Source organism: Colossoma macropomum, unplaced genomic scaffold (assembly GCF_904425465.1).
Source record: "Colossoma macropomum unplaced genomic scaffold, Colossoma_macropomum, whole genome shotgun sequence".
In the NCBI taxonomy this organism is placed as follows: Eukaryota; Metazoa; Chordata; class Actinopteri; order Characiformes; family Serrasalmidae; genus Colossoma; species Colossoma macropomum.
In genome coordinates this window covers 28,506,550-28,520,008 of record NW_023494804.1, presented here as the reverse complement: position 1 = coordinate 28,520,008, position 13,459 = coordinate 28,506,550, and the positions used below count along the sequence as shown (strand labels likewise).

At 37.1% G+C, this 13,459-nt stretch overlaps 1 protein-coding gene across 1 annotated transcript in view; it reads right to left on the bottom strand.

Annotated features, from left to right (window-relative positions):
* gbe1a (glucan (1,4-alpha-), branching enzyme 1a) overlaps positions 1-13,459 on the bottom strand; it is a 230,990-nt gene that overhangs the window by 99,136 nt on the left and 118,395 nt on the right. Inside the window, exon 8 of the mRNA XM_036595341.1 lies at positions 2,010-2,125. Coding sequence (XP_036451234.1) covers positions 2,010-2,125 — 116 coding nt within the window. The remainder of the gene's footprint in view (positions 1-2,009; positions 2,126-13,459) is intronic.

Sequence of the window (13,459 nt, the reverse complement as noted above, 5' to 3'; positions counted from 1 at the left end):
TGTCAGATTATATATATATATATATATATATATATATATATGTGTGTGTGTGTGTGTGTGTGTGTGAATATGTAACACTGTATTACGTAACTTCGTTTTCATTTAAGCATTGTTTAGAGATGTTATACTGTTGATTACTAACTTCGGAATTGTTTTCTTTTCGTACGAAATCTCATTTCCTTTTAGTAATCATGTTTCTTTTAAAAGGAGGATTGTTAGAGGTTTCAAGTAGCTTTATGTAACCATTGTGTGACATCAGAGTACTTCAATTATAATAGGTTATATGTTCATTAGTTTCTGGTAATATTTACCTTTGGAACAATAATGATGGTCATATATAAAATAACGTGCATACAATGTTCCTCTACTTAATGCTATGCAACCATTCTCAGAAATCTGTTTTTGTGAAGCTATTTTATGGTGAATTTGAGCAGATACTCAAAGACAAAGAGAACTATAAATTCATTAGAAACTGAGCTCAAAACCCCTTTGCTCTGCCCATGAAAAGGTCTGTTCATGTACCAGGACACAGAAAGAGAAGAGAAAGGAAAGAGCTTACGCAAGAAGACATTAAGATCTCATTCTCTGCACTGTAAATCTGCAGATTTTATTTTTGTTTTGTGTCTCAGCTCGTCGTGTCCATGTTAAGTTTGTTTTTTTATCTTCCCTCGAACAGTAATCTGATAGAGTTGTTAATTATTAGAATCATTGCATTTCCATGTTGAATAGTCGAATCAAGCTGTGTCTGTTTTAAGTTGCGTAAACATTTTGATGGCCAATAAAAGGTTATTATGAAATTTGCTAGCATAGTTTAAGAACTACAGACAGAAATAAACCAGTGCCGACCTGCAAGCCATCACATAAGTTTGCTTCAGTGGCCTGCTGTGAAACTGCGGCCTAAGATCACCAGCCACGGCTGAAGAAGTGGGAGAGTCTGCCATCCTCACGAAAGGCCAGCACCATGCTCATTCGTCCAGGCCGGTTTTTTGGGTGTTTCTTGGGGAATGTCCCTGGAACTCTGCTGTGACTCTCACCTCTAACCAGTGGCTCTCCTCCCCAGGCTTCACAGAAATAAGGCACTCTCACTTCTGTAGCTATATGATTTAGTCTCGGCACTGTGTTACTCTGTTCCCCCCTTTTAATTTAAACCTAGATCAGTCATTACACTTATTACATTCTGTAAACTACTCAAACCCCATAAAATAGCTATTTCCGAGTTTCAGCTAACTACCGCATTTTCATCCAGTGAATCTCGTGTCTAGTTTCTCTCTGCATACCTATTAATCTATCATTTAGTGTCTTTTTAGTTTGTTGTTAATAAATGACCATTTATTAAAGTTATCATGTTTGGTTGTGTGTGTACTTATCACAGTTTGACTAATTATTCTCTGGCTACAGGACGAACTTGACCTGAAATGATGCTTAAAGTCAGTTATGTTTATAGAATAAGTGGGAAATGGGGTGAATTAAGTGGCAATCATCAGCTACATTTTTTTGAGAAGACCTTGAGAAAATAAACCATCATTTCAACCTAATGAGTTTGAACTTTAAACAAGAGAATAAAAAACATTTTGTATGTAATCCCATTTCCTCCTAACAGAAATGGGATTACATACAAAAAACACTGGACATACAAAGATTTGCCATCAAATTAAATATTGTGATTTTCTAAGTGAAAGTGAATTTAGCACATCCTCTACAGAGAACACACTTCTGCAGAATTTAATGCACAATTTTAGTTGACCATTTGGGAAAATTTGTACCATTTTTGTACACATTTCATGTTCAATGCATTAAATTCAGCAAATAAATAGTAAGTATGCATTAAATTGTGCAGAGTTGTGTTAACAAAAATCAACAACGAACATAGCTGTAACTCCATATCTAACTCTATAGATAACTATATTGGCCACCCCATCAGAGCAAAGTGCCATTAGACTGTTGGTAATTAGTGCCTATCTTAGTAAACCTTCCTCTAAATTCCTTCACTGAGGTAAAGAAAGTCTTACCAATGCCATGATGATGGTACAGCATGGATGTAACACCATCAAACCGGAAGCCATCAAAACCGTACTCATCCACCCACCATCGCAGGTTGGACAAGAGAAAGCGTGACACCTCCCAGCTGAAAAAGAAAAACAAATCAAAACAGTAGTGTTATAAGAAAAAATGACAAAAACAGCAGTTTGTTACACCGTCAAGAACTTTTTCTGCACGATAAAGATCAAAGCAGCAACTGGAATGTGTTTCTTGAGACAAAGCGTTTCATTTCCTGTAAATAGATGACTCAGCTGACCCAGGTGACCCTAAGTTACTTTGCTTGGTTTTGGAGGGAGTACAGACATCTTCATTCAGCATCAAAGAGAATGTACAGTATCAGAAGCCTACAAGGAATAAGTGTAACCACACTTTCCTCAGGAATTATCTCTTGAGAGAGCAAGCAGAAGTTTAACAACACAGCTACCTCTACACACAGAGCAGAGAGAGATTCTCCCTCCAGACTGATTAAAATACGTAATATTGAGGATTTGTATATAAAAGAATTTAGTCTATTAAAAGTGAGAAACACAAAGAGAGAGTGAGAGAGAGGGAAAGAGAGGGAGAGAAGAGAAAAGAGGCTTGAGAGAAAACATAAGAGCTATTACTACCTAACTGACTGACTGATTGACCATTGGTTAAATGTGCATATTGCTGTTGTCGGAACAAAACCTTGTATCTCCATTTTTGATGTTTTTTGAGATAATTTGGAAATACCTGTTGCCCTTTACATTGTATGCAAATTATATGATGAATAGACCAAAAGAAATAACCCAAAATGATTTGGAAAAAAGTCTGGTTCCATTTACTTGAATTAAAAGGAAAGTATGTTTTTTATTTTCCTGTAAAGTTATCAATTTGGAGATACATGATTTTGTTCTGACAACAGTGATATGCAAGAATTTCAAAGGATACCATGCAGTGTAGGTCATTATGCAGAATAGAAATACCAGCAACGGCAATTGCAACTAGCACAAATTAGAGAGAAGACTAAGATTTCAACACTGAATGCAGCGATAAAACTATAAAGCAATAAACTGCTGCAATAAAAAGAGAACTTTAACTAATCACTGAATTATAGAAATCTACTTATACAAATAGGTTTCATCCAAGAATGCTGATTTTCTCTAATGTTAACACTTGCAGACATGTTGCACACAGACAACAATAACAGCCCCGCTACACATTTGTAATTCTATACAAATCGATGTAGTTATAATTAATTTGTGGGATCTTACATACATAGACAACCGTGAAGGAGCTGAGCTAAAAGTGGGTGGGAATATAGGGAATTAGGGTGGCAGCAAGCTGAGTATGCCATTTCTAAACCAATCCACTTTCCTGTGAAGGCACAACTTAAAGTTGGAGCAAGTGTGTCCTCAAATGACAAACTGTTTTATCCTAATTTAATTTCTGAATGCTTTTTAAAATTTCTTTTCTGTTAAATCTATTATTTTAATCATGATTTAATACTATTCTCATACATCTTTTTCAATTTTATTATGGATTACCTTTGTATTTTCTTATTTGTAAAGCACTTTGAATGACCACAATGCATGAAAAGTGCTAGATAAATAAACATATTAGCACATTATTAAAAGCTCTCCAAAAAGTCCAGGTAAGCATGTAGATGTGTGTTGCGTACACGGAGAATACATTACGTACTGTAAAGATAAACATTATTTTAACCAGACTTTAGCTTTAGACGACATCACTGGAGTAGTCTGAGAAACTGGTTCTATTTTCTGCTTCTCACAATCTAAGAGATCCCAAACACATTCAGTGATGTTGAGGTCTGGACTCTAGGATGGTCAGTCCATTGTTCTGATAACACCTGCAGCTTTGTTGTTTAATTTGCAAATTTTCTCCTTTTTGACTGCTTTCCTTATTTCAGCAATGGCTTCTTGACAGCTACACATCCTTTCAGACCCATAGTGTTGTGTTGTTGTCTCACAGTGGAAGGATGGACAGAAACACCTGTAGATTTTTTCAGATCTGAAGCAAGAGTGGAGCTTGATTCTCTCTTAAAGATGAAAGCTTTAGGTGCTGTTTATCTTTTATTAATTTTTGGAACTCCAGTTTTAGAGCACTTACTTTGCCTTCCCTTTCCTCCTGCGAGTGGATTATATTACATTTAATCTCCTCAATTTCCCTTATTATAGTAAATTTGGTCGTTAGACACGACTGAGTTAACACAAAGCTTGTGTTTGGGGCTTTTTCCCGCATTTCCTCATATTTTCTATCACATGCTAGTAACAGTGCATATGAGTTTGGCTGCTGTTTTTATTCATTTTTTTTCTTTGTTAAAATAATATCCCAATTATCTTTAGTTATCTCTTACCATTCAGAGAAATGACTCTGATATGATTCCCACATCCAGAAATCATTAAGATACAGAATATAAGATCCTAGAACAATCACAAAGATTTACTTAAAGGAGGGAAAGATGGGCTGACATGACCTTTCCTTTTATATCCTTGCCTCTGAATTCAGCGATCAGCATGCTTTCAATTTAGAATTCAAATGCAGTGCAAAGCTCAATCAAGCTAAAACAGGAAAAAAAAACAAAAAACAAAAGCAGCATCATGGTGAACGCTGTGTTGATGGAGACGCAGATGGTAAAGGTGGCAACGATTCATTGTTCACGTCACGTCTGTCAGCTAAGGCAAAGTAACCATGCTCGCCAGAAAGAACCCAAAGAGCTGGTGCTCTCGCTGCCTGCCACTAAATGTCAGACAATTTACAAGCCATCTTCGTGCAGAGCATAGGCTTATTAAATTCAGGTTCAAAGAGGCCTTTGTGGTTCTAAAATGCACCTGCAGCATCCTTCCCTGTAGGAAACTCCTAAACATTCTCTGCATAATGAAGTTTCCAGCCTATGCCTGCATACTGAAGCTGCATACAGAAGCCTTCAGTCAATGCTTGTATACTGATGCTGCATGCTGAATTAGAAAGCTAAGACAAACAACAGCTGATCAAAACTCAATGCCGCCAATCAATAGTGTTAGTGTTTGGGAACAGTTAGGTCAAGGTCAAAGTATTTTATCTGTGAAAGGCCTGAGGAGTATTTAGTAAGATATTTTAAAAAGGATAGAGTGCATCTGTTTCTACCATTAGGCTCTGAGCAGGTTAACTAGTAGCAAATACAACCCACATAAAAGGAGCACTCCAGCATTTTCCAACCTAATCTCTGTCTGCTGCATCTGTATCACACAGTTGACTATCAGGGCCAATAATTTGAATAAAATTACTTTTATCTGGGGAAAAAAAAGAAAGCTTGCTGGCTCAAAACTCATGTATGATGGTAGGTTTTGAGCCCATTGGCTTTTTTATGATAGAAGATAATGGGCAGTTGCTGAAGTCTGAAATGTGTGACCAAATATTCAATTTAAAATTCAAAACTACCGCCATTCAGGTATTAGGATGAGATTGACATAAGAGAATTTCTCAACAAAGCTGTACTTAAGAAGGTTTATCTAACCGATCAACACAATAAAGAATAGTTTTGGTTGTGTTCACTTACTCTAATGTTTTCTAGTATCCATGCCTGATCAGGCCAGCAAGAACCTGTAAAAACTCTGCCCCACCACTGTGTCCGGCCAAAATCTATGATTTATGTCCTCACACTCTACGACAATGCTCAGTCCAGCTGAGATGCTATAACGTGGGTGCTATAGGCAGTCCTTTCTATGAACAACTTTCAGTAAAGCTATTTTATACAGTGTGCAGCCAAGTACCCAGGAAGTATGTTTGGAAAGTGTGCTCCAGCCCATTGTGCCACAATGTAGACTGAAAAAAAAAACTGGAAAATGAGATGATGTACGTGGGCAGGTACTCCTCAGTGGTGCCACTGCATAGGCGGTGATGGCACTACCACTTGCGCCTCGCTCTGTCAGGGTGGGTAGGATGCTGCCCCCCCACCATCAATCAGCATGATGCTATCCAATGCAAGTGACTGTTAGCTGATGTAATAGAATTAGCAGTTAGCATTCTCCAAGTGCGCTAAGCTGTCCAGTAATGTTGAGTTAGCAGCAGTTTCAGAAGCTGTAGTGGTGCTTCTTGTGTGTCAGAGGAAGTGCCAGTCTTCAACCTCCCAGCTTCATAGTGTCCTGTGATGGGGGACCTAGCTAGCAGGTGGAATGGGCCCTGATTAAACAATAGAGGAGAACATTTTTAATCAAACAAACAAACAAACAAACAAATAAATAAATAAATAAATACATACATACATACATAAATAAATAAAGTACATGGGTAGGCAAGGACAATGAAAACAGGCTAAAATCCAATGGTGACAGTAACAAAGTACATGTACTTCATTATTGTACTTAAGTACTTTTTTTTCAAGTATCTGTAGTTTATTAAATGATTTCCATTTTATTGAGGCTTTTACTTTCTTCAAAGGTTCTGCTTAAACAATGAAGTCAAAACTAGATTTTCAGGGCTCCCGAGTGGCGCAACCATCTAAGCGTTGGCCCTACCGTCAGGAGATCGTAAGTTCGATCCCTGGTGATGCTACAGCCACCCATAGCCGGGAGTCCAAGAGAGCACAATTGGCTCTCTTGGACTCCCGGCTATGGGTGGCTTGAATGGCCCCTCCTTCTCCCCCCATCACTCAACGAGATGCTAATCAGTGCAGGCGTCTGTTAGCTGACGTAACAGATCTGTCGGTTGGCGCTTTCCTCAGAGCGCGATCAGCTGTCCAATGACGTTGCATGAGCGGCAGTTCGAAAAGATGTGGTGGCTGGCTTCACAGGTCTCGGAGGAAGCCTGTGTTAGCCTTCACCCTCCTAGTGTAGATAGTATCGTGTGATTGGGGGAGTCCTAACTAGCGGGTGGAATTGGAAACGACTAAATTGGGGAGATAATTGGGTTAACCCCCTCCCCCCCCCAAAAAAAACTAGATTTTCCGTAATGTCCAAAAGAATATGATACATTTTCATAAATACATCAAACCATTAGTGTTTCACCAAATCCCTGGTACCACTTTACAGATTGGTATTAAGCAGGTAATAATATAATAATATTACGTTAACAAGTAGCAGTAACCTAAAAAGTACATGTTAATTTTCTAGTCAATACAAAACAATAAGTTAGTATTTTAACAAGTTAGTAATAAAATGATAAAATAATGGCAACAAGTTGGACTAGCCTAAAAACTACACAATTATGCGGTTGTTTCAAAGTAATAAGTAGTAATTGTATGTAGTGGTAACTAGTTGTTAATACAATGGAAAAACAATAATAAGTCTAATGTTTCCATTAATAAACAGTTCCAGTTTTCCAGGTTATACAAAATTATTTTATTAGCAAGTATTATGGTAAAAATGAGTAACTCTTTTTTTAGCTTTTCTAAATTACATTACCAGGAATAAGCTGTTCAGCTTTTTACAGGTATTACCCCCAAAACAATGAAGTAGTTCTACTAAGATATTATGGTATTAGTGCTGTAAAATACTTTTTCAATTGTTTCTACTTTGTTTCTTGTCTTTTTTGTCTTCAGATGGTCAGGATGATGCCAAGACAAACTATAATTTAGAGGGATGGCTATAACATGCAAGCTATAACTTCTTTTCATTGTATTTTCTCAGTTACTGTCACTCACATTAGGTAAAACATCAGTTCTTTATAATAATGTGGCTAATTGTGAGACTACATTACTGCATCATATTCACTATATGGGAAACCTCACATAATCAACTTTTACACTTAGCCTTTTACCTACTGTCATTACTCAAGAATAGATAAGGTAAAGCACATGTATCTTTATACCACATGTTTATCTTTCTTTATGTTAACTTATTTTTTATTAACAGCTAGAAAATTAGCATGTATTTTTAAGTTAGTACAAACTGTTATCATTATTTTATCATTTTATTACCAACTTGTTAATGTTACAACTACTAACTTATTATTTAGTAACAACTTAAAAATTAGCATGCAATTTTTTTGGTAGGCACAATTTGTTACTGTGATACTACCATATCACTACCCACTTATTACTGATCTATAAAGTGCTTCTAAATCCCTCCCATGAACACTGATGTTTAGTAATTGTTAACAGGTCCAGGGAGCCCTGACAAGCTTCCAGAATGACAGAAAAGACTGTAACATTGTGTGAGGTATTTTTCGATCAGATACCCCAGGAGTTTAGCAGGGAAAATTTTACCAATTTCCTAAACTGAACACACAAGAAATAGAAATAGAAAGAAATGTTGTTAGAAAAGCTCACAATACTTTCACTTTCATACTTCTGTACATTTAAAGGCAAGTAATTTCATAATTTTAGCACTTCTACTTTTACTTGAGTAATATTTTACACAGGGTATCTCTACTTTCATTGTGCATTGTGCATTCATCACAGTCTTTTAACAGTAATGATCAGCCATGGAGCAGCACACACAGACTAGTGGTCATGGTATAAAAAGCCACAATGAGAGAGAGAGAGAGAGAGAGAGAGAGAGAGAGAGAGAGAGAGTATATTTATCATTGCCTTGACCATAGCCTTTCAACCTCCTGACTTCACCAAGGCCTTGCCTGCCTTTACTCTTCCATACTCTGTGTTCATTTACACTTTATGTCCTTTCTCCCTCATGTACGCTCTCTCTCTCTCTCTCTCTCTCTCTGTCTATCTCTCTCTCTCTCTCTCTTGTTCTTTATAATGTTAGATCTCAGGTTCAGCGTTACAGAGCTTTCTCCCAAAGTACACAATCCTTCTATACAGGTCGAGGGAATGCACTGCCTGGTTAGAATTAGTTCTGAATCTTGTACAGTATCACTTTCATTTCCTTCAGAGATGTGTCTCCAACCATTCAGTGTTCGGGTAAGTTATTGGGTGGTTCAGCTGAAGATGGAAAGAAGCTGAACTGTGCCAAACCATCACTGAGGAGGTTAGCACTCTTGTCACTGGGGTGGTACTCTCAAGGCTGTGTCTTCATTACCTTTAGTCAGGGAACATAATTGTACCGCAGTCCATTGAGATTACATTTTAAAAGCTGTACTAACTCCACACACCAGGCTTTTTCTTTTATTCTTCTGTTTTGAAGTATGTTATGAAATAGTACAAATACATACTTTTTCCCAGAGAAAAACTTATTTAAAGTAGACTTTAAAACCATTGTTGTACCACTGAGAGTACATTTATAGTGTTTGTACCTTGATGAATGAAGAATGTACCAGCACAGTACCTTTTCTGACAGTGTGGTAGAAAAAAACATAATGCCTAAATCTTTTTAAATTAGCATTAGAGCACTAGTCAAAATTCAGATTTTTACACGTTTGGTTTACAGAGTTTTCCAATGTAACCACAAGGCTAATGTAGCTAATAAGATAATAATCAGCACATATACCTCACATCACACTGCGCTGTATGAAGTCTCAAATAGACTTGCTTGTGTGGCTAGTGTGTGGCATACTGATATTTATAAAAACAGACTATACAGAATATACACCACTGTAGCAATGAAAGACACTTGAAATCATGTGTACAACCACCAGTCAAGCACAGTGGAAGATTAGCATTTGGGGGTTTGGGGGTGTATAATAACTGAAGTTGGTGATTGTTTTTCATCGAATGAATGTTGATAAGTACAAGCAAATTTTGGGACATCATGCAACACCCTCTGGAAAACATTTAATTGAGAAGAAATTCTTGATACAGCATAAAAAACAATGTCTAAGATTGTACCTTTTGAGGTATAAAGATTAAAAAAATGATTGATGCTTCCTATTGCGTAATGTAACTGTCTATTAAATATATATCCCTGCATTTTATCACACTGAAAAATTAATAACTTGTACATAATGAGTGGTTTGATTTCAAATTGAATAAATGAAAGTGCAGTCTCTGACTTTTGCACAGTACCGTACATAAGCTTCCATTACTAGCCTCATGGCTCCAGCGAAAAACTAAAGAAGCAAATTCTGGGCACTAAACAGACTGACTCACTGCATTTGGGGGAAATATGTGGTTATTGCTTTAACACTGTTATGTTGGTAAACTAGAAATAATAGCTGTTTTTAAGGTTTGCTTCTCAGTGGAGAAGATGTTCTAAGCTAAAGCTTGATCTAAAAACTTTCTCGTTATGCACTCATATATTTCAGAAAATATCAGACTTTAGCAGAACAAACATGAAAACAAACAGGATTAAGAATGGTTTTCTTTCTTTGTTTAAGGCAGGGAGTGAATGTGTAAAAAAGAACACATTGGATTATCATATTCATTCAATGATCAAAGATCTTCATGAATCAGTTTTAAATATGAAAATAAAACCAAGCTCATTTAGTTGTTCCTACACTGGCTCTCCAGGAGTCTTAACTTTCATGCCAGATTGGTAAAGATTTAGAAAACAGCATATCAAATGAGAAAAAGTAAACAGGTCAGCTCAAATGATGACTCACAAGAGCTTTTGTTTGTATGACGAAAAAGAGGACTCAGGAAGCAAAGACCTAATTACTCTATTAATCTTATATGTTGTTCCCAAGGGCAATATGACAGAGACATGCTCTAAAGCTGTAGCACTATATGAAGAGAGTATTCATGCCAACCACAACATCACCTGATCTTATTAAATTAAATTTCATTAAATTTCATTATACAATAGATTTTTCTATTTCTAAAGCAGAGTGGAATTTAATTAGTGGAATAGTGCATGGTTGAAAAAGATCCTATCAACAATTTCATGGACCTATATCAATTCACCAGACCACCCACAAAAATCAATGCAATGGAAAATAAGTAAAAAAAAAAAAAGTTTCCAAAAATATTTCCAAAATTATAGGGAAAACATGACTCCTAACAACCATCCAAGACCTGGTAGATCATCACAACTGTCTACATCAGACAAATAGTACTTAAATCTTTCATCTTTGAGAAATTAAGCTCCACTCTTGCTTCATATCTGAAAAAAAAACAAACATAAGTGTTTCTGTTCATCCTTCCACTGTGAGAAGACAACTCAATGCTATGAGTCTAAAGGAATGTGTAGCTGTCAAGAAGCTACATCTCATTGTGTATTGGTATTAATCATCACCAAGGACGACTCAGAATGAAAATACTGAGGTCCAGACCTCGGTGTGCTCATAGCTAGTTATGGCCATGAGTGTATGGCCTGGAGAGTTAACGGTATGTTTTGCATGTAATTGTTCGGTTCTAAAATATCGCAGGGTGTATCACAATTGCAACATGTAACGATATAACTACAATACTATATTTTGTCATCTCATGCAGCCAGAACACACCCACACCCACTGTTAACAGTTGCAGGCAGGCCAAGCTTTAACCAGGTCACATTATTGACTTACCAATGCATTTACAATATATTACAAGGTGTACTGTTGTTGCAATATGCAGCAATATAATCATAATGGTAGTAAGCTGTCCATATTGTGCAGCCATAACACACACAAGCACACAATTAGCCTTAATAATTGCAGTGAGACAGTGAGAGAACAGCATCTATAATGAAAGGAAGGACTAAGAGTGGAGACTGAAGATAAAAGGAATTCAAAAGGCTAATTCAGAAATGAGCTGCATACACAGGCACTCCAACATGAACTCATTATCAAAGTCTTACAGCAAAGCAGCTCCTACAGAGCCAGCATGTACGTGTATGAGTGTTACACATGCTGGCTTGAATGTATATGCCTGTATGAGGAAGTAATACAGCGAGGAAGAATTAGCAAGAAATAGAGACTAGAAGTACAACAGAAAGCAAGCTAGCAAGAAAAAAGACTAAAGCGTGAGAGAGAAAGAACCTGTGTTGTCTTCTGTGTGTAAATCTCTGGTGTGGGAGGTAGTTTGTTGTACACCAAGACCCCCTCCACCTCCCAAACCTCCACAACATCCCTCTCTCCTGCTTAAAAAGTTCAATTTTCAGCCTGACTGCAAACACAAGCCCCATCAGACAGGCCAATCTGTTAATCTGTTAAAGTACAAAGCACCTTCCAAAAAGAGCTTTATTTCTTACATCAATAATTGATTAAAGACAAAATCCTGGCACGGAGCCTTGATGGGAGATTAGCGCTTTTGTGAGCGCAGGCGCAGAGGGAGAGAAGAAAAGAGTGACAGAGGCAGTGTTCCCCCACTGCGAGGCTCAGTGGCTGGGGAGCATGTGAGTGAAGGCCCTGGATGCGATAACTGAAACCCCCCTGCGGATCTGAGCACATCAGCACCTCTCCTTATCTGACAATGTTGCGCCAGTCCCATGGCTAACTGCTAACTGCTAACCGCTCTAACCATCAGTCATAATCAATAGCCCTACACACATGCATGTATTGAAAGTTCAGTGGTTTTTCATTACTACAACATGGTAAAAATTTCAAAACAATTTTTGACACTATCAGTTCTTTATTTAAACAAATCTTAGGCTATTTCTAATAAATATAGTCTGGACAAGAGATCGCAACACAACCAGATAGGTTAACAAGGATAAATCATAATAAAAAACCATTGCACATGCTAAATTAAAAAAATCACAGAAACTAAGGGAAATACAGTATAATTCTGGAAAAACTGAAACACGGCTAAACAATACTAGTAACTAGCAACACTTTGCATGATGTGACAAAAGTTTAATGCTTTTTCAATACAATTGGGTAAACAGTTCGATACTCTAACTACAATACCTTAAACTCCATACTTAAAGCTGCACTATGTAAGATTTGGGAGTTTGGAGACCTCTCTGGTGGAAATCTGTAATTGCAGGTAACATGTGGAAGAACACTTTTTAACATTGGTTGTGCTTCAGACCCTTTTCCCAAGCTGATGAATCTGAGGACTGTGATTAGGTTGAGAAAGTATTCAAAGACAACCAAAGAGAGTGAAAACTTAGCGAAGGGCATGTCTTCAGAGGATGCAAGTGAATTATCTACATTCTTAAAAAAAAGATGGTTCTGCAAGGGTTCTTTACTAAAGAAAATAGTTATATAGAGAACCATAAACACTCAAAAAATTATTTTCTTTGAAAGGGTTCTTTGCATCATGAAATGTTTCCTCAGATTGATGGAGAATGTGCTATAGATGGTTCTATAAAGAAACTTTTGGAAATGGTTCTATACAGCACCAAAAGGGGTTCTTCTATTGTTATGATGTCAAGCTTGTTGCAATAGAAGAACCCTTTTTGGCGCTATACAGAACCCTTTTAAAAAGGTGTTATACAGCACCATATATAACACATTCTCCATCAGTCCGAAGAACATGCAAATGGTTCTTTGAGTGTTAATGGTTCTATATATATCTAGTCTTAAACATCAAGCCTGACCATCTTTTTGAGCCTACAGAGAATACAGTAGGTTGAGAAAAAGAATGTTTATCCTACTGAGTTCGACTGCTGGTGATGCCACAGCCATCTATGACAGAGAGTCTAAAAGAGGATAATTGGCCTTGCTCTCTGTGTATGAGTAGGATGGTGTTCCCACTCCC